General features: G+C 41.7%; 2 protein-coding genes across 2 annotated transcripts in view; one reads left to right on the top strand and one right to left on the bottom strand.

Annotated features, from left to right (window-relative positions):
* LOC137146858 (very-long-chain enoyl-CoA reductase-like) overlaps nt 1-3776 on the top strand; it is a 33404-nt gene extending 29628 nt beyond the window's left edge. Inside the window, exons 10-13 of the mRNA XM_067538439.1 lie at nt 452-509; nt 1358-1446; nt 2184-2229; nt 2338-3776. Coding sequence (XP_067394540.1) covers nt 452-509; nt 1358-1446; nt 2184-2229; nt 2338-2465 — 321 coding nt within the window. The 3' untranslated portion in view covers nt 2466-3776. The remainder of the gene's footprint in view (nt 1-451; nt 510-1357; nt 1447-2183; nt 2230-2337) is intronic.
* Nucleotides 3777-5050: 1274 nt separating this feature from the next.
* ABCA4 (ATP binding cassette subfamily A member 4) overlaps nt 5051-24579 on the bottom strand; it is a 96008-nt gene continuing 76479 nt past the window's right edge. The window contains exons 33-49 of the mRNA XM_067538276.1: nt 22963-23068; nt 22779-22853; nt 21564-21733; nt 20542-20719; nt 18645-18760; nt 15276-15423; nt 13783-13906; nt 12736-12865; nt 11651-11771; nt 10340-10402; nt 10122-10228; nt 8698-8839; nt 8214-8348; nt 7239-7342; nt 7057-7149; nt 5875-6124; nt 5051-5173 (exon numbers count right to left, since the gene is read on the bottom strand). Of these exons, the coding sequence (XP_067394377.1) occupies nt 5051-5173; nt 5875-6124; nt 7057-7149; nt 7239-7342; nt 8214-8348; nt 8698-8839; nt 10122-10228; nt 10340-10402; nt 11651-11771; nt 12736-12865; nt 13783-13906; nt 15276-15423; nt 18645-18760; nt 20542-20719; nt 21564-21733; nt 22779-22853; nt 22963-23068 (2185 nt within the window). The remainder of the gene's footprint in view (nt 5174-5874; nt 6125-7056; nt 7150-7238; nt 7343-8213; nt 8349-8697; nt 8840-10121; nt 10229-10339; nt 10403-11650; nt 11772-12735; nt 12866-13782; nt 13907-15275; nt 15424-18644; nt 18761-20541; nt 20720-21563; nt 21734-22778; nt 22854-22962; nt 23069-24579) is intronic.

Raw genomic sequence — 24579 nt, 5'->3', positions numbered from 1 at the left:
TGCACAAATATACCTTGGGATTTTGAGAAACCCAAACTGCCCGATTAGTTTTTTAAAACAAATCAGCCCAGTCAAAAGGTAAAGGAAACACATGCTTGATCCACTTTATTCCATGGTGTTATGGTCTGGCTGGAAGCAAATCTGGAGTGCATTTTACCTCTGGGACTTGGTCACCACTTGCTAGTTGGCAAGCTGACAAATGCAAAGAGTATGATATGGATTCTTGCGTATGGAAAGACAAGTAGAATAGACGTTTCCTTACTGGCTGTCAGAAATCTTGTTGCGAGATATATTAAGATCTAAATACATTTTTAATTCTGTGTTATTTAGTCTGTTTTTCAATGGGGGATTGGGGCCATTTAAAAATATTTGTCTAGGAACTAGCATTGGGAAGAGGAATAAGTAGAAGGGAAGCATTTTCCTTTACTATATTTTATTCTGCTTCTTGCAGATATGTGAAGCTGGAAATTTCTCTATACATGTTACACTCAGTGACCTGAGAAGAGATGGTAAAAGTTTGTTCTCTATCTTTGTGCAGTTAAGTCAGCACTTCAGCAATGAAATACACTGATGATCGGCCTGATCCTGCAAGGTGCAGAGAGCCTCCTGTGAGGGTTTGATCACCCTCAGCTGGCCTCAGTGAGAGCTGAGGGTACTCAGCACCTCATAGGATTGGCCCCTAAAGGAGGTTTGGGAATGTAACGAATGCAGTTAGGGCAAGATTATGCCATTAGGGCATGGGCCTGTGTTAGCTGCATTGGTGGTTCAAAAGGGGAATGTGGGCATGAGCTTTGGATTGACTAGGGCTCCAGGGGGTGCTAGCAGAAGCTGTGCTGTGGAGAGTGCAGGGGTCAGTAATGTGCCTGGCTGCTGCCTGGGACACAAGGGGTGTGTGTCCTTGGAAATTAAGGGGAGTGGCTCCCTTGTGCTTTGCCCCTTCTTTGTGGAAGGAATGCATAGACTCTGGCTCATAATATTTACTAACTAACTGCATCCACAGTTTTGTGACAATGCAATCTGTAGAAATGCTGTTCATTTCTGAGGTCTAGGAAATGGTGCAGATGCCTCCTATGGGAATGAGTACCTGCTGGCCAGTCAGCATCACCATGACCTTTCCCAAGGGTCCTTCTGTTAGGGATGGTACTGCCAAATACTGGGTGAAAGCCTTAATGATGCCCATAGCACTTCCCGACAGGGATCCTAATCCCTCCTTTGGGGTCAGTGGCGACCCTGTTTTCCCAAGTCCATCTAGCCCATCTCTTCAATAGGCAGATTTGGATTCTTTATAGCAAACTAGATGGTCCATAGGAGTGTCAGTGTTCTGTGATTTATTTTTTATGGTTCTTTTAATCTGTAGGATCCAAGATCCGTAAGATCCCTTATCCAACAAAGAATCCTTTCACGTGGCTGTTTTTCTTTGTATCCTGCCCTAACTATACATACGAGGTATATATTTTCATCAGTAAACCACACTAAAATTTAAGTTTTGCAGATTACATCTACAGATTACTGTATTAAGATAAACATATAAGGAAACTCTAGAAACTTGAATAAAAAATATGCAAGACTATTCCATATTGCCAAACTTTGGGTTCAGTCTTGCAAACAGTTAACCCATAACAGACATCCGAATGTACCTTTGGTGGAATTTACTTCTGTGCAGAAAGACTGCCTGAGGTCTATGCACCCTTCAGTCTCTGAAAATTAAGATTTAAATGGTATGTGAATGATACATAGACCTTGTACAGGTGCTCTTCACAGGAGCTAGTGTCTGACCCTGCGTCCTCAATCCATGCAGCCCTGCTGAAGTCAGACTGATACAAAATCTTGACTTCAGAAGAGTTCCATTGGTGTAAATGAGAACAACATTTGCCTCCAGGGCTGCAGAATGTCACCATTACAAGCACTGATTTAGGAATAACAAATACAAAATAGGTGGAGACAAGGGAGAGAGGAAACTTATGTCCAAAATGACACACACAATAACCATGATGAAAAATGGGGAGCTTTTGTTTGGGATTAACAGGATGCCATTGACTTTATTAAAATAATTGATACCAAAAATAGCTTTGTGTTACCTAGGATTTGTTGTTTACCTACTTTAGGGAGGGATGTGTTGATAATAGAGGTATAAATGCAAATACTATCATCATAAATATTTTGAATTTTCTTGGCCATAACAGGTGGGGGCTTGGATTAGCTTCACCATCATGACTCAGTGTGTCCCAGGTAAGTAAGGTTTTGACTTTCTCCCAACTAGGTGATTTGTTCTCAGGACAAGAGAATGTTGTTTCACTGGCATTGACATTGTTTCTTTTATATATACCTTTTTTATAGTGGGATTGTTCACATTGCTTTGCTTCATTCAGATGACAGTTTGGGCAAAGGATAAACACTACACCTACGTACAAGAATTCAAGGATTATCCAAGTCTGAGGATGCCCATTATTCCTTTCTTATTGTAAGAAGAAAGAATTGCTTGAATACTTGTGAGGAATTACAGGAGGACAAGCAGATGGGTTCTTTTTATTGGCAGACATGCTGGCAACTGAGAGAATTAGTTTAAATAACTAAACCGAAGTAGCTCTGCTGCATGTTGAATCTCCATTGCTGTGGGAAACTCTATACAACTGGAAGCTACAGCTCCCTAATATTTCTAAATTTCAGGGGCACTTTCAGAAAGTCATATTGGTTGCCATGACTTTATTGCTTCATTGGCAGCCAAGGGTGTTTAAGGCTCACTATAACCAATTGGCCTAGATCCTTTCAATTAGTAACTGTTGTATCTTCCTGCATGGGCCTGATTGCTTTTGTGGATCATGAAGCCTTGCCACAAGGAAGCTCCAACCTGGGGAACAGCATTCCACAGAAGTGCTGATCAACCACATTGGAAAAGAGACACACCATTGATCTTGGAGTCATTATCAGCTCAGCTGACAATGCCAGCTGAACCAAAGGTAGATGCATGTACTGCCTTCCTGTATTGGAGAGAGAATGCAATGGGGACGGGTGCTTCCTGGGGAAATGAAGAAGTTATAAAGGGGGGAAATAGAAGTACTCAGAATAAAGAGGTGAGCAATAGCTCAGATGCCTGAATTCGCCCTAACACACACTTTGACACGTCAACCTGAAATAACAAGTCATTATGGATAGAACATCCCCTTTCAAGAAAACTCCTTTATCAAAAAATTTCTCACTAGCTAGTAGACTGGATTTTGAAGATGTAGTATCTTCTGTAGCTGTGATAATTGACCTGTTTTCATAAAACAAGTCATTACGATACAAAAAACTTTTACTTAGAGGTTTTATCTTAGTGTTCTCTGAAGAGTTTTAATATACTTTGTAAGCAAATGCACTGACCGACCGTCCTCAAAATGATAGTTCTGTCCCTGTTTGCAAAGCAGGGAGAAGGAATCAGTTACATACTGAACTTTCTATGTTTTATTTTCCACAAGATGTTCAGTATAAATTGGATAGTTTTCTATAAATCTATTCAAGAAACTACTGCAAATCCTATCTTAATGATATTTTTAAGAACCTCTTTTAGAATATATCTACAAAGAGAAAATATATGTACTGTTTTGTTTCATGATGATTTATTTACCTATAACTGACTTATAGAAAGATTTTTGCAACTATTTGTAAAGATAAAATATGCAATAAAGGCAAGCCTATGTTTTGAGTGCTGTCAAAATAATTATGGCAACAAAAGATGATGTATTATAGCTGATTGCTGAAGTTTCTAATATATAGTCCAAAGTAAAATGGTCTTGTGTCAAATAGAAAGTTACATCCACTGGAGAAAAATCAAATAAACCCAGAGTTCATTATTACATAGCAAAGCTACCACTGAACAAATGGCTTAAGAGTATGTAATGATTAGTGCTGTGAGTAATCCAAGCAAATCATATGAATGATTTTTCATTCTGCTATCTCCAGTAGTTTAACTGGGAAACAGAAAGAGAGCTAGAGGGAAAACCAGTGTCAAGTTCAGAATGTTTGAAGGTGCAGTCATATAATCCTCCAAAAATGCTGGGGTGCTGTTGTCTGCCACAGTTGCCTGATTTCCCATTGACTTCAAAGGGGACTGCACATAGGCTGAAATTCCCCTCTGTATAGATGGCCAGCAGAAGGAGTGTGCAACACTTACATCCCACTTGAGCCCTGAGGGTTCTGCACAGAGGGAAAATTTCACCCCAGCTGGTGACAGGATCAGGCCCTGGATGTTAGCTGAGATCACAAAGAGAAAAGGATTTCTCATGTGAGATTGTCAATACTTCCTACTTTGGGACAGATCAGAAATACTGAATATTGAACACATACTTCTTAAAAAAAATAACCTGTTTGGAATTTTCACCTAAGGTTCTGGAACCAGGAAGCATTTACTTTCATTATCAAAAATCACCATGCTTTTTCAAATGTCAAAGGGTTCTGCTTGGGTGTGAGATTTAGGTTGATGCTCCCATTCCTGATGATTCTCTGTTTGCGGCTGGAGCTCTCATATAATTGCCTGACATTACAGTGAGGCAACCTCTGAGCATGAGTATTGTCCGTCAGCGCTTATGACCTGGCCTGACACAATCCTTTGCATTATAAGAAGATGGGTGCCCATTTCTGAGGTGGCAGCTCTCTCTGCTTTTGGATCTGCAGTGGGAAGATGTCCGATGCTGCTGGTAGCAGTTAATTTTTTAAACCTTCCATCTTAAAGGTCGAGCGTAGAAAATTGTCTTTAATGCTTTCTTGTGTATCAGCAAGGAAGAAAGAGTTGTCTCTCTTTGCAGCATATAATGATCCTTGTGTGACAGGCGGGTTCTATTATAAACCAAGCATGTTCATGCCTTTGACCCTTTCAGGGTGAACCGCATGTCTCTCTCCAGCCAAGGCAGAAGAAGTTTCCTGTCGCTAGTTAGTTGTGAACACTGTACTCGGAAAGGTACAAAGCATTATTTGAATACTTCACCCTGAGCAGTTTCTTCACTCTCCATACAGCTTGTGATATGGCACATCTGTGAGCTAACACGCTTTTGATGTTAGCAGCTGCAGGAGAGTTCTATGCAGCTGCCTGTCGAGGAAAAGCCGGGGACACCTTCACCTCTCGACTGGCTCCAGCTGCACGAGGGTGTAAAGGAATTTCCTCATCCTCTGTCTGTTGCTTAGCAAAGTTCACAAATACCTGCGAGAGGAGAACAGATAAATATAACCAGCCCCCACCAGAGACCAGGCAGTTGAACTACTCTTGCAGCTTGCATCACATCAGCATCTCTGTAGTCAAGAGGTGTGAAGCAGAACCCAGAGGTAGGTGCAGAAATGAGACCTTGCCTATCAGCAGAGTTTGCACATTTTTCTTTATGCTGTACTGAATATGTGTACATGTTTTACTGAGGCCAAATCCATCTTTTATTTCAGCTGAGGTAGGGGCCAGGCTCACAGAACATGCACCACACTGGGGGGAAAGGGAGAATATATAGTATCCTAGAGGTACTGTGCAGAGGTCACTAGCAGTCACGGGTGTGTGGGGAGTATACCCTGCTGGCAGCCCCTGTGACAGCTGCATAGCAGGTGTTATCTACACAGACCCATGCCACTAGTGAAAGCAACCAGCTGGGCATGATGCCGTCTAGTGACGTGCTGCCAAAAGTACTGGCCCATTTTGCTGGCTTTTAGTGTAGAACCAGTCCTGCACTTTTACCTAAAGGCACTGGGAGCTTTGTCTGAGGAAGGGGTATAAGATAAAGCCCTTCAAAGGTTGATTTAATAGACACTCAAGACAGTTATAGACCCTAAATTATTCTGGATTTTGCTAGATCCCCATTACATTTCCTCTCTTTGCCAGCCACATTTTCTCATTGATGACTTTACTGCTTTCTTACCTACCTGATCCAAAGTCGTTTGAGAGACTGAATATTCTTCAATATTAAGTTTTTCTCTGTTGGAGATAAGTAACCGAAAGATCCTGGCCAGTGAGGAGGAGCAAATCTGGTACTGCAACATGTTGTAGTGTTTCTCTCTTTGTAAACTGCCTGGGAAGTTGACTTGTATGAAATGCTCAGCTGGGCTTGGATCTGGAAGCAGGCCAGGTTTAGGTGCTTTGATTTTCATGGTGACAACATATCCATCTCCAAATCTGAGAAACACACATGGGGTTGGTTGTTTTATGAAGAGATGGTTTTACTACTCAACTGGGGGAGATCAGCTCTCCGCAGTTAACTGTACACACAGAAATGCAGAGGCAACACATGGGGGGGGGCATGCAGGGTCACATGCCCCTTAAAATTTCTGCCAGGGTGGGAGTTGGGCTGTGCGGGATGTGCCTGGAAAGGTCCTGGCACCTCGCACTCCTGCGGAGGCCCACTAGGAAGCTCCTGGCGCATGGAAGAGATGGGGCTGGCAGCACAGCTCCGCCAAAGGAGATATGGAGAACCCTCTAAGTTCCACCCCTTTCTCACCCGCCGCTGCAGTTACCAACAGGTGGCTGGAGCACACTCCAGCCTATGCCATGCCCGCAGTAGGGCGGCGATGGAGAAGTAAGTGGGGAAGGAGCTGTGAGGAGAGTGGGGGCAAGGTGGTGCCGGTTTGGAGCGGGTGTGAGAGGTGCAGGGGGAGTGGGAAAGGGCCCAGAGACAATGTGTGGCGTGATCATGTGCCCTCCCCAACCTTGAAATTGTGTCCTCCCACATCCCACCAGCCAGCGCTACAGGTTGTCTCTGCAGAAATGTATGAAATGGGATACCTAGAGCTAGCTCTTCTGAGATGTTCTGGGACACGAAAGAATCTGTGTGTATTCTGAAGAATTGGTCTGTAACATATTTGAAATTAGGATAAAGGGGCCTAACTTAATAGTGTTACATATTGAAGAGTTGCATTCATAGGGTGGGCAGTGTATTACATTTAATTAACACAGTTTAGCTCCTACCTTACTTAACACCCAGATGGCTGCATAATCACTGCTTATTTAAACTTGTACTCTGCATGAAGTACAGGCTGTGGTGTATCCTGAGTTTCTCCATAATCACCAGACAATTCTTTAACAACCCGTGATATAAATATTCAGCTTACTTGTATTTTAAATGTTGAATAGTGCCCAGACATTTGAAGGTCCCCTTCACCATTATGGCTAGACGAGTACAGAGAGCTTCACATTCCTCCATGCTGATAAAACAGAGAAGACAGGATCAGAGCAGGGATTTCAGCCCTTCTTTGACTCCAGCACCGATTGTATGAAGCAAGATGTGCATTACCTGTGTGAGGTCAGAACTACAGCTCGCCCTTCTCTGATCACGCTGACAATAGAGTTCCATAAGAAGCGTCGGGACTGAGGGTCCATCCCTGTAGTGGGTTCATCCTGAAAGGACAATATTAATTATAATCAGTGATTTTGATTTAAAAAAAACCAAAACAAAACACGTACAAGGCTTTAGGTTTAGATTCCTTAGAATTATTATTATTATTATTATTTTTTTTTGAGTAGCAAAATGCAGATAGGAAAACAGTGCGCTCTGTGAAGGGCATAGCTCTCAGGAAGGGGGTGCAGGGCATTGCACCCAGCAGGGCATGTTACTGTAAAGTGGATAGTGCATACATGACATAGACGTTCAAAATCAGTCAGTGGAGTCTACATTTTACAGTAATGGCATTTGAGTGAAATTGTTGCTGCCAATACAAACAATTGGAAACATGTGTTACTCTAACATTATAATTTAAGGAATAATTGCAATGTTATTTGCATGTTTTATTCCAAAAATACTGTTGCTGGAAGAGACTAGCTATGCTCCACCCACACTTTTGTTTTGCTGGGTACATCAGATGGCACTATTAGTCGGGTATGGCCCATACACAGCCAGATATGTTCTTCTGATAGTAATGGTTGTTCTCTGACTTGTCCATTCTCCATTAAAAAACAGAGGTGGCTCTGAGAGACAACAGAGACTTGAACTTTCCCTAAATTCAGAGGTGTTTCGATCCTATATTTTAACTTAAGCCATCTCTGTTGAAAAGTTTTCCTTTGGTAGTTATGTAGGGTCCGATCCCATGATGTGTGGAGCATCCCTGCCTCCCACTGAAATCAAACAACTGAGAGTGCCATTGACTTGAGGGCACACAGCACCTCTCTGGATCAGCTCCTTATTGCTAACATGCAGAATTCCTGACTAGGGAAAGAACTTTATGAAATACAACGTTGCATTATCACAGAGCTACGTTACCGTGACACTTACTAGCAGGACGAGAGGAGGGCAGCCTATCAGAGCAATGGCAGTGGAGAGTTTGCGCTTGTTACCACCACTGTATGTGCCTGCCAGCTGGTCTGCATACATCTGGAGGCCCAGCTTCTGAATCCCCCAGTCAGCAACCTGTTGGAGAGAGACGCCATTCTTCTTTCGCACACCAGATAGTGACCTGCACACATAGCTGGTGACAGCCACACACTTTCCACTTGTAGGCAGAGCCATAGCAAAGCCTCATGTTTTAGCACATACATTTCAGAATAGGAACTAGGGTGAATCCGTCAGTGAGCATAACTGTTTGTGATGATGGATGAAATTCTGGTTCTCAGGGCCAAACTGTAAACCAGCCCCAGCTATAAATTTGCCAGCTCCTCAACAAGCTACAGTTATTGCCCAGGGTATTAGAGGGGCCCAATCAAACATCTAAAATATTTATTGTAACCAAGAAAGCTGATGAAGAAGAGATTGTTCTTACCCTCTCAATTTCCTTCGCAGGAACCCCTCGCAGGCGTGCATAGAGACGGAGGTGTTCCCGGCCTGTGAGCAGGTCATCAATGGCATCATATTGAGGGCAATAGCCCATGTTTTGATGGACATCAGAGATGTGGGTTGATATGCTGGAGAAAGAAGGAAAAAGCAAAGTTCATTGACAGTAGAAATGCTAATCGCTAGGTCTCGGATAAAGAAACGGATGTCCTTTCTACCGTGGGCAACAGCTCCCTAATTATTGAAACCAACCTAGCAATGAATTTCCCAGTGGAAGACCTTGCTAAATGTTCAGCTATAGAATAGATGCTCTAGGGTGGTGGTTGGAGTGCAGTGAATAAGGCCTACTCATCCCTACTAAGGGTGTAAAGCAATTTCCCCTCCCCTATTTTTTCTGCTGCAGTTACATCATGTTGTGTAAGCCGAAGTTAAAGGCGAGTAAAGTGAGCCCTGTTCAAGCAACCGCTCAGCAAACTATATTTTGCTAATGGTGTTTATTTCTAGATAACAAATCAGGCAGTTTAATCTCAGCATGCACCCTTGAGTGTAAGTAAGTAGGAAACAATGCTGACATTGCTTCTGGGTAGGGAGGAAATGGAAGGAGAAGCGAAATAAAACAGATAATTTTTTGTGGTCTGAAATACTGTCAGCTTCTGCCATTTGTGAGCTACAGTCCACACACACGATGGGCTGAAGCATTAAACATCAAACATTCATAAAGAGCCATGGCACTCCATGGAAAGAGAGAGCTCTACAGCACACTGAAACATTCAAACCACCAGATCATGAAATATCCATTCACAGCATCAACCCAATGCAATTTAAGCAGCACAGCTAGAAATCGCCAGAGATGGGCCTCTACCCCCAGATCTAAATACCCCGAGAGGTCTTTAAAGGGTGCTGGAACTGGGATCCCATCCAGATCTGAATACCCACATACCTAGTAGAGCTCGAAATCTGGTTGAGTTTTGTTGCTCAGTCTCATCTCTAGCAATTAGAAGGTCTGTGACTAATTAATGTAACACAAAATCAATTCCACAACAAAAAACATTCAGCAAGTCCCTGTATCAGGCTTTGTTCCTTTTTCAGTCTAACCTGTCCTAGGATCTTGCAAGCAGCTGTCTCCACTGAACAGAACAACAGGAGTTAGGAATGTTTCAAATATTGCTGCTTGCTGCTTCATTTTGCTGGACTCCTAACTGATTTGACTCAGGGTGAAGCCCTCTATTTATCCACAGAACAGACACAGCCAGGGCAATGGCAATACAAATCACTCCACTGCCCAGTCTTCTCACCCTCTGTATCCATTGAGACTGTCAAAATGGGTTGCCAGTGAGTGCCAGCTATAGCAATGGCTTCTGTGGTGTGGAAATTGGTAACTGGGCAGTGTTGTGGTGTTTTTAAAGAGCTTACCTGTTGCCAGCCACCACAGCATCTCCAGATGTCACATCAGTATCCCCAGTCAGCATTTTGAAGGTTGTCGTCTTGCCAGCACCATTCACTCCCAGGAGACCAAAGCACTAAATTATAAAATTTATCACATTCTTAAGTATTTCCATCTTGAAAATCAAGGGGATCACGACATAGGAACCGATCTATGAAGTGTAATGTAGAGCTATTGAATGACCCACCTCTCCAGGACGAACGCCAAGACAGAGTCTGTCTACTGCTGGCCTGTGTCTACCTGCATAAATCTAGAATGAGAGAAGAAATAAAAATTCCTATTTTAAGACATCTACAGCAGAGAGAATCCTCTGAACTTCACAGTTTACTAATGTTGGGATGAGGCAACTCCAAATGCTTGAAAGGAGTAAAATATAATCTTAGAACAATTTAAAAAAAAGAACATGCACACATTCCACAGAGTCCAACATTTGCCCTATTTAGGAGCCATTTTACCCATTAACATCTTTATCTAACCTGCCAGTCCAGATATATGCATTATGGAGATAGCTCCCAGAATCTTCACTGTTTAACAAAACATTTTTGATGTACCCAACAAGATAGAACAATAAAGGAAATTACGACTGTGAGGAATGATTGAGTACTCCATTCATAGGGCTCCAGTAATGAATATGATCTCTTGATACCTGCTCCTCAGGCTGGGACAAGGAACTGAGAAAATCATGCAGATGTTTTCAATCTTTGGAGAGAAGACTGCCTGGCACCACACAGTGGGTCTGTCTACATTGCTGTCAGGGTGTGTGATTGCAACACACGTAGACATACTTGAGCTAGCTTTAATCTAGCTAGCTCATGTACTGATTAGGGTGAAGCCAGAGCAGCATGAACTTCAGCACAGGCTAGCCACATGAATAACTACCCAGGGTCTCAGGTAGGCTTGTACAGCCCAAGCAGAAGCCCATGATGTCATGGCTTCACTGCTCTGGTACCTGAGCTATCTAGATTAAAGCTAGACTGGGTATGTCCACACACATCCTGCAATCACACGCCCCAATTGCAGTGTAGACAGATCCTGATGAGAGTCTCCTAATCCTGTAATGTGAAAGCAACTAAATGGGAGAAAAGTGAAGACTGGAATTCACAAATGGAAAGAGAGTAGCCCAGAATGTGGAGAATCACAGGCTAGAGAAGATGGTAGACCTTGGACAGGTTTAGGTTGGGTAGGTGGGTGAAGGGGAGCTTAGGCACATGAGCCAGGGAGTGAATAGGGAAGCTTACCCTGTCCATATTGGACTTTTCTGTAGCTAAATCAAAGACTTACGTTTGATTTTTTTGATCAGTGAGAAGTGGGCAAGTAACAGTAGAAGACCTTTCTTTAAAAAATGTTCAGATGTTTCATGGCTACATATTATTGGTTTTGAAAACTACATTGTCCACTTGTTCAAGTGCATTCTGGAACAATATTCTGTCAGGAGACCACATCTCAGATGAGTTTCCAACTAGAGCTAACATACATTTTAAAATGATCAAAATATCACCTTGGTCAGTTCTTGTAATTTTAAAATATCTGTTTTGTTTCCTCCATTCATAATTCTTTGTCTTTCCTCTGCAACATCCTCATCTTCATCACTAATAGGCATCTTAGCAGGCTCAGAAAACCTAAATAAACCCAACAGATTGATTGAATAAAATATGAGTCACATGGGGCACAATACAATTACAATAGCAGAGCCTGAAATCATGGTTAGATAATTGCCAGAAAACGTGATTAGTGGAAGAGAGAAGACCTTAGTTTTATAATATGACATTAGCTGGGGCACTCTTGGATTTGAAGAGAATTCTCCATCTTAAACGCCAAGTACTGTGAACACAGGGAGCTGGGTGGATCAAGGGGGTTTGCAATGGGACATGGAACTCTTCTGTCACTAGTTTGAATCTGACCCAGCTCAGTGCTCAGTCAAAACCTTTACTTTTTGTGTCCTAGGTGTACAGAGCTGATGGTCTCAGTCCAGTTCTTAATGGAAAACTGTCCATGTGAGACTATATTTTCATAAACTGCACCCTTTGGCACCCTTGTTGGCAATCTCATCGGAGAATGAATTACACTCTTACCCTTGGAGGAAGCCCTCTAGTTAGGGTGGGGCAGTTTTAAGCAGCAGCATGGGAAGCTGATGCCCATGTTGTAACTGTGCTATGCATAAACAGAGGACTGCTGTCCATAGGACTTCCCAGCCAGCACCTCTCATCAGCATTCAAGTCACTCAAAAGTTTTAGAAGTTCACTTTGTGGACTAAATACCACAGTTTACCTAATGCAATAAGCTCACTCTGAAGCGCTGATTCAGAAATACATTCCTGCTTAGGATAGCACATAAGCATATGCTTAAATTCCACTGAATTAATGAAGTTAGTTGGATTTAAGCACATGCTTAAGTGCTTTCCTAAATCAGGGACCTAGTGACGAAGGATGATGCTGAAGTAAATAGGGTGAATTTCATAAAACCTCCACAAATGTGTGCCTTCCAGGCGAGAAAAGGCACCACAGTGAATAACTAAGACACTAATTTCGTTAACAAAAACTTTCATACAAGCTTATCTCTGAGTTCAAGGGGTTTTGAACATACCATCTTGTGGGGGTCAGATGATGCTGCATAAGGAGATTCAGAACAAAGTATGCAACCCCTTCAACTGCCATGGCAACCAGGTTCTTTCCAACAAAATCCCACTGAAATGGATTCAAGACATGCTTCTCACCTTTGGAGTGAAATCACCAGAAAGCAAGGTGAAATAGAGCCCAAACACAGTACTGCTCCTCAGAACAAAACCCATTAGTGTAATGACTTCAGATGCAAATCTGTAATTTATGTGATCATTACCAGGCAATTTTCCAAGTTCCCCAATAAAGGCTCTTTTGAAAACGCAAAACCAAGTTCTAAGGGCACTGATATGTGGAAGCGAAAATGAATGCATGAATTAAATTAATACGAGGCCAATTCAGATCATTTCCAGACATTTGCATGGGGTATTGTGGTGGCAGTTTTCCTTTCTGAGTGAAAATTAATAAATTTGGTTTGTGTTGATATATCACTGTTTTTCCAGCAGGAAGTTCTTGTTTATCAAAGGCAACCTCAGCCCCACATGGAGGCATTTAAATAAATGCAGCCACTTTTAAAATTAGCATGAAAACTATCAAAACAGCAGATAGCAATGAAACACTGCAGAAATATACCCCAGCTGTGATTGTCTTGAGGCTCAGAGCAAGATGAGCAATGACTTCACCAATTAATTTCAGTGGCAGTCTTCTAAGCTTTGCAATTTGGTAGAGGATGTTAGTGTTTCTCTCTTCCCAAACCCACCAACCATAAAAGGGCAAAAAATGAAAGCTGATTAGAACCCAAATACAGGAGAAATGGTTTCACTTAGGACACAGGCTGCTGGTAGGGGCATACCCCATGCAGCACTTATATTTGTATTGGTTTATTGTAACTCCTTTTAAAAGGGTTGAACTTTTGTTCTCACTGTTCATGACATACATATGGACACGAAAAAGTCAGAAATTTGAGAAACAGCCACCAGTCCTCCCGTTCCAACACTTCTATATCTCAGCCCTCATATAGGCATGCCTTGCATTGGTTTCAAAGCATCCCTCGAAGTTACTGGCTATTACTTACCAAACCTGGCATATACATCTGTCACTGCTTGGTTCATGGCTAGGTCAATGAGTCCACGGCCCAGGCAGAAATGTGGGAAGATTATCAGTATATTTTTCAATGTTTTATTGAAGTTCCGCAAAGACTGTAACATATGGAAATAGTATCATATATGGAATGAAACCCAGACTTCTTAGAGCATTTTCTTTAAGAAAATAGTTAAATGAGTGCTCATTTCTCTGTCATATCAGTGAAATTAGGTCTTCTGTGCTCTGAAGAAAGAAATAATGTTACCGTGTCTATCAGTCTATACACCAATGATTTGAAAAATAGAACTGAGGAATGTAGTTTGTAGTAGGACTCTAGCAAATGAAACAAATTAACAGGGAGTTTTATGTGGAATAAAAAGGCCAGTGAGAAAAGAAATGCTTTCTTCACCTTCTTCACACTGAAATATTTATGATCTATACTAGAGGCAATGTGTAATTCTGGCCCCATCCATTATAAACTGGGACAGAAAGATTCTTGCTCACCTGTTAGGATGTCTTTAATGCCTGGAGTATAACTATAAAAGGACGGGCATAATCTGGGAAACTATCAGTCTCAGAAGTAACATAACATTGGCCTGTTGCACCACAGACTGACCAGCACTGATTGTATTGTCAGGTTATCACAGCAGGAAGTTTTGAAGGAGCACGCACATTATTTTTGAAAATACACTGGAGAATGGATGGATAACAGTGCCAGCCGATGTGATAAAGCTGGCGCTTGAAATCATGATACCAGCTAAGCAAAAACCTGCATCTCTTCCAGGCCAAGCAAAAGCATTGTATCTTTTTTTATAGACTCAGACTATAAAGTCAGAAGGGACCATTATGATCATCTAGTCTGACCTCCTGCACAACGCAGGCCACAGAACTTCACCCACCCAAATCCTGTAATAGACCCCTAACCTAAGACTGAGTTATTGAAGTCCTCAAATAATGATTTAAAGACTTCAAGATACAGAGAATCCACCAGCAAGTGACCCATGCCCTATGCCACAGAGGAAGGTGAAAACCCCCCAGGGCCTATGCCAATCTGCCCCAGGGGAAAATTCCTTCCAGACCCCAAATATGGCAATCAGCTAAACCCCGAGCATGTGGGCACCACATATATCACTGAGGCCAAGCTAGCTCCTGGCAGTGGCTCAGTATGGATTTGTTCTCAGTGATCAAGAACACTTTACTGTCACTCCTTTGTGTGTGTGTGGCTGGTAGCCCAGAAAGTCAACTGCTCCTACCCGCACTTCATTTGTTTCCTTCTGCTCTGCTCAGAGCTCTCCGCCCCCTCACCCCCCCAAGTCCTTCACATACAGCCAGTAGCATCTTCCCTATTCACTCACTCCCCGAGATGGCAGCAGAGGCACTACAGATGGTGACCCACCATATGCTAGGCTGCGACACTTTAAGTGCAGTATGCTCTCTTGGCATCGCTGCTCTTTAAAACAAAGTCTCCATGAAAGCACTGCTTACCGGGTTATTTTCAAACAACTCCAGGATAAATGTAATGGCACTGCTGTTGATACCAATGAAGAGATTAATACAAGTCAATGCAACATAGGCAGTGCTAGGGACACTGAATAGGTAGGACGCTGGGTACATCATGGGAATTATTGCCCACCTGTGTGAAAGATAGAAACACGATATAACAGCTTCTGAGCATTTCTTTTAGTTTGTCTATCAGAGACATAAACTGAGCTCTCTTCTGCTTGCCCCAAACATGGCAAAATCTCAGAACCAATCAGAGATTTCACTGCAAAGTACTGCACTTTGGGGGAAATCTACTTTATTAGATTGGAAAGGTAACTATTGAAAAATGTGGATCCAGCTTACTGTTTTATTATTTTGTTTTGTATTATAACCACTTGTTTCCATGACTCTCTCTTGTTTCTAGTTCAACCTTTATTCTTTCTTAAACAAGCCTACTTTTGTTTTATTATAAGTGTTCACAAATACCATATGGTTCACAGGAATGGCGGTTTAAGGACAAACTGATAAATTGGGGTACACTGCACTTTTGGGTGCAGAGAATCTGGAATTTCTGTGAGTAGCCAATGTCAGGGGCTGGATATCACTGCGTAATGATTGGGAGGATTAGAGTGCACTTATTGTCAACCTGTCTGGCAAAGGAAGGGCTGGCATAAGCCCAGAAGAGATTGCTTGAGTGGCAGAAGGGCTGGCATTCTCAGGGAGAAAACACCCATTACCACAAGAAAAACTCCCTCTTGTTAGAGGCAGGGGTAAGAAGGTGACTGATGGTAGGTCTACACTTAAAACATTGCATTGGTGCAGCTGCACTGCTGTGGCACAAGCAAAGACACTTATGCAGATGAGAGAACTTCTCCCATTGACATAGCTAATCCACCTGCCCAAGGGCTTGTTTTCACTACATTGCTCCATTGGTGCCACATTCATCGATGCAGTGGCAACGATTGAGCAGGTCTGGTGAAGACACGCTCAATCAATTGCTGAGCAGTCTCCCATCGACTCCGTTACTTCACTAGAATGATAAACGTAAGCTATGTCGACAGGAAAGCGTCTCCCGTCAACACAGCATAGTTAAGACAGCACGGCTACTCGATGCAAGGTATGTCGACTTACGTAACATAACTTGCGTACCTTGCATCAATGGAGCCGTGTACTGAAGACAAGCCTTAAGAGGCAGTAGCTATGTCGACGGGACAAACTCTCTGTTGACATAGTGCTGTCTGCACAGGGGGTTAGGCCTGCTCAGGGATTTTTCATAGTTATGCTGATACAGGTCTGTAGTGTAGACCTAGTCTCTGAGTCCTGAATATCCAAAGAACTATCATACAATAGCTGGTATATATTCAGCAGCATAACAGTAGTTTGCTTCTTGAACATACTGATAACATTGAGCAGCTGACAGGCTGCAGTGACAACATTGCTGAATTGCTCCAAATTGTGTCAGACATTCCTGGTATGTAGAAACTGGGGGTTAAGTAGATGAGAGTTACTTTGTTAGCAATTTCACAATTTGCTGCTAAAAGAAAATCACAAGAGGAGTTAGTGATGCAGTGATGATCATGCACTAGCTCTTGCCTCTGGAGACATGTTTAAAACTTGGCTGTGGTGACAAGTGGAGGAAGTTTAAAATGACTCATGTTGCTTTTCGGCAAACATTTCTCCATTTTTACAGATGCTTTAAAAATAACAAACACTCTTCTTTTAATATAGCACATTTTTATGCCTGTAAAATTCCTCTGACTATTCTGATTAAATGCTTTTAGGTGTCCTTAACTAGTGACCACATTTCTTAGTGATTGCACTATTGTAACTTTAAAAAAGCATGAGGATGTGACTAGAAACAGTAGCAGTCACTTATATAGCATTTTTCCTCTTAAAGTACTTTGTAGACACTAAATAATGCTTTGCAGTTCCAGAGTGCCTTCCATCCAAACTGCATGACAAACTTTAGTGCATCAAAGAACTATAAAGAAACTATAAAGAAAAAGCAATATTGGATTTGTGCCCATTCTAGGTTTCTTTGTGATGTATATCGAGAGCCTGGAAGGCCCTGTGTTTAAAGATAAAAATCTGCTTGTTTTTTTACATTAGTAATTCAGATCTTGTCTGATCTATTTTATCTAAAAAACACTATGGACAGCTGCAGAACTAGTAGGATTGTGATGTTAAAAATGAACCCTGACTAACTTAGAGGGGAAGTGAATTTTATTCTGTCTTGTAAAAACACTCTTTTTGCCAACACTTATTTAACTGAAATGCTTAAACAGCTAGAAGAAATGTTCTGTTTGTTAAAGATTGAATACATTCCACCCCTTCAGTTAGAGGCTGAAAAAAGTTCATATTAGATATTTAAGATTGCCAATGAGCCCCTCAACTAAGCCTCAGAAAAAAAAAAGACCTGATATTTCTGGCATTTTTAAGGGTAAAAGACAAAATATAATTTAAAAAAAAAAACAACACAACATTTAGGCTTTCTTTATCCATCGGAAAGCAGCAGAACAGCACACAGGTCCAGTTTCACCTTTAAGACTCTCAACACCTCTGTGAGGTAAGTAAACGTTAGTACACCAATTTCACAGCATATAGCAGGGCTGAGGAACAGTATCCTTGTGTCAGTTACAACTGTCAGCTTTCGGTGTCTCTTTAGCTTATCTCGCTTTTAGATGGGACTTTTTCATCCATAGATCTCAAAGCACTTTACAAAGGAGGGTCAGTATAATATGCATTTTACAGACAGATAAACCAAGGCACAAGAGATGAAATGACTTGCCCATGTTCAGCCAGCAAGCTAGTGGATTTCTTGAGTACCAGGTCAGGACTCTAGCCACTAAGATATACTGCCTCCTTTATCTCTATTTGTGGCAGAGTATCTAGTATAATGGAGCTGCAGTTCTGATGGAGGCCTTCGTGTCCTACCATAATAATGACTGTTACTAATAATTATTATTAATATAATAATAAATACTGACTCCTACTCCTGTGCATTAACCATAAAATATTCCTTCCTTCCAAATCCTGTGCAGCCCAATTAGCTAGTTAATTAATTCGCAAAACATCCCTGTGCGGTAGTAAATAAATATAATGTCCTGACCTTTCAGATGGGAAAAATGAGGCAGAGGGGTTAAGTGTCTTGCTCAAGGTGGAAGGCCATACATCAGTTATTGTGAGAACTGGGCTGAGAACCAAGGAGTTGCTGTTTCCCAGTGTTCTGTTGTGCTCACTAGATTACACCTCTTTAAAACTAGACATCATTCACTACCAGGTTTAGCAACCTGAAATTTTTTTCTAACATGAAAACAAAGGTCACTGTTTGCTTCATGGATGCTGCATGAATAAATTGCCTGGAAGACTTACCCATACAGAAGTAGCAATGCAATAAATACAGAGAGATTGCTTGGAGACGTGTACGCTTTCTTTTTGAATCCAATGAATATACCCACAACCATTCCAGCACTCACTGTGTAATTCACCTGTCACAGCAAAGGAAAAAGTGTGATGCGTGAGCTCTGTAGAGCTGCAAACATTCTCAGACTTACTGAACTGCTCCAAAATGATTTTAGATTGAGGGGCACTGGAAATAATAGGTTAGATCATGCTTTTAGCTGCAGCCAGAAGGGGCAGTGTATAAGTGATTTGCATGCAGGCATCATGCCTCAGAGAGGCACAATTCTTCCTCTCCAGTTATTGGTGTAGGGAGGAGAAGTAATTTGCAACACCGAGAGATCCTTACTCCCACTCCTGTGCCTTGTGTCTGTGTTTGGACAGGGATACAATGTAAACCAATTAAAAGTACAAGAATTCCTCCATATTCTCTAATAACCCCTTGCTTGGTTTCCCTATCTTCTTACATAGCAGGTTCCTAGGACACTACATTTGTCCAGGGTGGTGGTGATGTTGCTCCATTTGGGGAACAACAGAAATCTAAATACACTCCAGAGAGTCATATTTCCAGCCTGGGTGGGGGGATGAGGACTGTAAATTCTAACGAATATAACAGGATACATACATACATATATATATAAAGTATTGGGGCAATAGAAACACAGATACATTAGATTAAAAGAGCAGTTCTTTTTGGCCTGACTCCACTAAGTTGAAATGCTGCTATATGAGATAGGAGGATAAAGTGACAGCAAGCTCAGCCATCCCCCTGCCCAGCACTTACATTTATTATATAGTAATATTATATTACCAGAATTATCAGAGGTTTATTATGCACAGGAAAAACACTAGCTAATTTTTTTTTATAGCATAAGAAGCACTAGCTAATACGTCTAGAATATTCTTCCAAGTGCTATGGCAAACAATTCTACTCACAATTAACTTAAAAGTTGACAGAAGGCTAGCGTGACTGTCTTTCAGTATGGTGTATGAAATCCAGATTATCTACTTTCTTCCTTTCGTTTACTAAATTACTGCCCTCTACACCCTTCCTGTGAGGTCCTTACTGGACCCCTGAGGATCCCTTCAATTGCTCATATTTTACACACCCTGTGGACCTGACCCTAGTATACTCTCTTCTTTTTAAATGAGAAAGGCTGGGACACACTCCTTCTGGAGCCCACTATCACTTTGCCTTAGGCCTGATTCACATTTAAAAATTAGATCCACCTACCGATGTTGCTCAAGGCTGTGAAAAATTTCACACCCTGACTGCTGTAGTTAAGTTAACCCTAAGCCCTGGTGTAGATGTGGCTAGACTGATGGAAGAATCCTTCCAATGACCTAGCTACCACTTCCTGGAGAGGTGGATTAACTAAATCAATGGAAAATACCCTTCCATCAATGTCGGAAGCGTCTACACTATGGCACTACAGTGGCACAACTGCAGCACTGTAGCTGTGCTGCTGTAGTGTAGACATATCCTAGAGTCAGTCAGAGAAGTTGTTCCCTCCTGGCCTGGGGAGCAAAAGCCAGGCTCTCAGCACAGCTAGCCCAGGTTACAGCTTTATTCTATATTGCAACAGTACAATATAATGAGATGTACAGCAAGATACAATTGTAAGAACTGGAAATCCATGAGGTTATGTCACTTCCAACTTCACCAGCTGAACAACAAACTGTGCATCAGACTTAATTTAGTCATTTGAAATTAATTAGGAACTAATAAGGCCCTTAATACAAGCTACCTGGGCAATGTTTTAAGAAATGAAATTTGTTGTGCTTGGGATCTACCTCACTAAACAGGTTCTAAGCTAAAGCAAACCCAGCAATAGCTCCAAGCAAAGAGCTCCAACGAGCAGTTACTCACTATGTCCCAAATGAAATTGGTTAGCCAGTAAACCAGAGGGCTAACACCACTGACAAACTGGAGGTGCTTGGCTTTTGTCACCCGTTCTTGGATCAGATACAAAACAAAACTGGCAGGGATGAAGGACATGGCAAAAATCACACAGATGGCGACGACAGCATCGACCGAAGTGCTCAGCCTGTAGCAAAGCAGAGGAGGGAGGGATAATATGAGCAAGAGTGAAAACAACACAGAATGCCACCCGAGAGCTCTGAGCCAGCACACACAGCCCATGCTAGCTAGTGCCATCAGGAAACCCTTGAAAACTACAGGCAGGTTTAACATCCAGCTGTAACAAGGCTATTTTGTAAATCCAAGATTATTCAAATGTTGGGAATGTTAGTGTATTTTGCGGTGTGAAGTTCAGGATTGTGACTAATGAGAACACGCACAGATTGAGCTGTTCCCTGCACACCCACATGACACTGCTCCCCTCAAAGTAGCCCTGCTATTACATATAGTACTGTCACTCACACGGCAGGTGCAGTCAGACAGAGACATTCAGTAATGCAAGTTAATAAAAGGCCCAATACAAGGAACATGCACAGCTGTGAAAATGCCAAGGTGTATGAGCTCTTTGGGGCAGGGACCTTGACTGTATGTCTTGTACCTGTGGGCACTTTAGAGCTAGATTATGATGCCTTTATTCTGGCCTTTCTGATACATGGCACAGGCGTGCCTACACCCATAGTGATGTTACCAATGAGATAGCCTGTAGCTGGGATTCGAGAGCCTCTCTGCAAGGAGCAGTAATGAGCTAGTCTTGCAGACAAAGAACACAGAGAGATTGTATACCTAACTTCTGATGAAGATAAAATTGAAGGAAAGGCCATGCCATGCAAATGGCACACAGACAACATATGCCCTGAATTAAACAATACCACTCACGCTTCAGCTTGGTGTTTGAGCTCTCTGGGAAGGATAGGCTGGAGAGGAAGGGAAATAAATGGGTGAAAGAACCCAGGGAAACTGCTGCTGCTTACACAGTGACTTCTGAGAGCTGATCCTTAGTGAGGTTCAGAGGATGGTTTATAGCAGTGATCCCATATTCCTCAGGAGCTTGGTCTTTCCGCAGATTGGCTCTCAGGACTGCATTGTTGGCTACATTGAGAAAGCTTACCATGGCATGCCAACCTTTATTATTAAACCATACCTATAAGAACCGGAAAGCAAAAGTGTATTAAGCAGCCTGCACTACTAACCCAGAGCAGCAGGAGGCACCATGGATGCCTTTTGGTTGCTTCTCCCATGGGCACTGTCAGCAGAAATGTGCACAGTTCTGTGGGTTTGTTAGCTACCTGAAGAGGTCCACCAGGGGGAGCTCACATGTTGTATTTTAGTGACGTCATTCTGAAACAGTGGTTTAAAAAAGCATTCCACAGCAATGGGGCAATGGATTTTACGTCAGGTTTTTAACATCTAGAAGATATTCTTTAAAAGTGTATAGAATGGCAACAGGATAACAAACCACACAAAAGAAAACTACATTAAACATAACTTTTATCAGTGTGTCCAGTGTAATTACTTATAAGAAACAGAAATTAGCGAGACAGAGTGTGTGAGGTAATATCTTTTATTGGACCAACTTCTGTTGGTGAGAGACACTGGGGTGACCAGATAGCTAGTGTGAAATATCAGTGTAGGGAGATGGGGAAGGTAATAGTTACCTATATGAGACAAAGCCCTTAATATCAGGACAGTCCTGATAACATTGGGACGTCCTGTCACTCTCAGAGAGACAAGCTTTTGAGCTTACACAGACCTCTTCTTCAGGTCTGGGAAATGTACAAGTGTCACAGCTAAATACAAGGTGGAACAGGTTGTTTAGCATATGTAGTTAACACATATTTCAAGGGACCATTCAAGGTGAAGTGGTCCCTTGAAATACATGTTATCTACTTATGCTATACAACCTGTTCCACCTTGTATTTAGCTGTGACTTTTGTACATTTACCAGACCTGAAGAAGAGGTCTGTGTAAGCTTGACAGATTCTCTCTCTCACCAACATAATTTGGTCCAACAACAGATATTACCTCAACGACCATGTCTCTCTAATATCCAGGGACTGACGCGGCTACACTGCATATAATAAACAGACATAACATTTAAACTCCCTTCTTAGCTAAGGACAACAATATTCTTATTGGAATCTGGCTCCAAAACAGCAGTGCATTTCCAGACTATCCTCTCCACATACCTTAATGTTGTCTTTAGTTTCCATGTATTTAAGGAAATTAGACATTTCTTTAGAAACAGACATCGAGGCTTGACCCTAATAAAAATCAAAAAAGCAAAGTCTAAAATCAGCCTGCAGAATGGGATTTTGTACACGTTTGCGACATTTCCTTGCTGTTTTCTGACAGACAAAAAATCTTGCTTACCCCTGTTACATTCATCATTTGGCCAAGACCTCTCAAAAAATCAACAATTTGGTCTCCAGTGACATGAAGGACTGGGAGTTTTCCTCCAATGGAAATTCCTCCATACCTAGCAGAAGAGCACACTAGTATCAATCAATCACTTATGTTATAGATCCAAAGCTCTCTAATAAATGGAAATACTAAAAGTTCCCTTAATAAATGTTTGCTTTAGATACATGATATAATTTATGTGTAACATTCTCTACTCACTTGCTAACAAACCATGTAGCTTTTAGAGGTTTTGCGAATAATAAAATCATATTTATTTTAGAGTGATGGACACTGCGATCCTGGTGAAGGGATTATTCTGACAGATACAATTAGAAAGGATAGTGATTTGGACTTTGTGAAAACTAAAGACCAAAGCAATTTACATCTTGACAATTTCAATTCTGACTCCTCCCCTTTTCTTACTTCTTTATAACGCAACTGGATGGTTACCTGAAGCACCTGATTACCTATTGTTTTCTTAACACCTCATTAATATTTAGTGCTGGAAAGTATCTCAAGCACTCATGAAATGTTAATAAGAGAAACAATAGGTGGATAGGATGACAAAAAGTCAGAGCAGGGAAATGGCATGGGAACACAGTGAATCAGACATGAGATTGGAGCTGGCCTGGGAGAAGGAGGCATCTAGAAATGCTGATGCCAATCAGTGCTCAATAACAACAAAATATAATATCATAGTTAGCTTTAGCATGTCCATGTCTAAACCCAAAGTTCTTGAGTTCAACCCCATCAAAGGTACTGTTCCCATGAGAGCAGCAGATATTCATACAGGAGGAGTCTTGTGAAGTAAGCCAGTCCTCTAACTGCTATTGGTTAAAGTGATCAATAATTTGTGAAGGCTGCATATGTCCTTTGGAAATGGGATAAGGGCTGATCTTTGTAAGTCCTTTGAATCAAGATTTTAAATTGTCAGAAGGAAATCATAAAAATCCCTGATTGTCTTCTCCTGAATCTTTGGTTTCTGATTTTAGCCCTAGACATTCTTATCTAAACAAAACCACAAGTGTAAAACTAATGGCTAGTAATGTAAGTGACAATTAAACTGCATCAAGGAACAGCTCTTGGTTAACCCCCTTCCATCCCATGCAAATTTTGAGTAACTGGGCTCTGTGCAGGTGATTCAGCGCCTGGGTTGCAGTTAGTGGAATCATATAAATGCAGGTAATCTAGACCAGCCCCCCTTGCTGAGGCACGACCAAGTAAATCTAGACCATCCTGATGGGTTTTTGTCTTACCTGTTCTTAAAAACCTCCTATGACAGGATTCCATAACCTCCCTTGGAAGCCTGTTCCAGGGCTTAATTATCCTTATAGTTAGACAGCTTTTCCTAACATCTAACCTAAATCTTCCTTGCTGCAGATTAAACACATTACTTCTTGTCCTACCTTCAGTGGACATAAAGAACAATTGATCTCAGGCCTCTTTAAATCAGCCCTTAACATATTTGAAGACTTTGACCAGTTCCTCCCTCAGTCTTCTTTTCTCAATACTTAACATGCCCTTTCTAACCTTTTCTTATAGGTCAGATTTTCTAAACCTTTTATAATTTTTGTTGTTCTCTTCTGG

The sequence above is a fragment of the Emydura macquarii genome, unplaced genomic scaffold (genome assembly GCF_026122565.2).
Source record: "Emydura macquarii macquarii isolate MOO-44397 ecotype Brisbane River unplaced genomic scaffold, CSIRO-AGI_Emac_v2 contig_480, whole genome shotgun sequence".
Lineage (NCBI taxonomy): Eukaryota > Metazoa > Chordata > Testudines > Chelidae > Emydura > Emydura macquarii.
The sequence above is the reverse complement of the archived record's forward strand: the minus strand, read 5'-3'. Positions and strand labels throughout refer to the sequence as shown.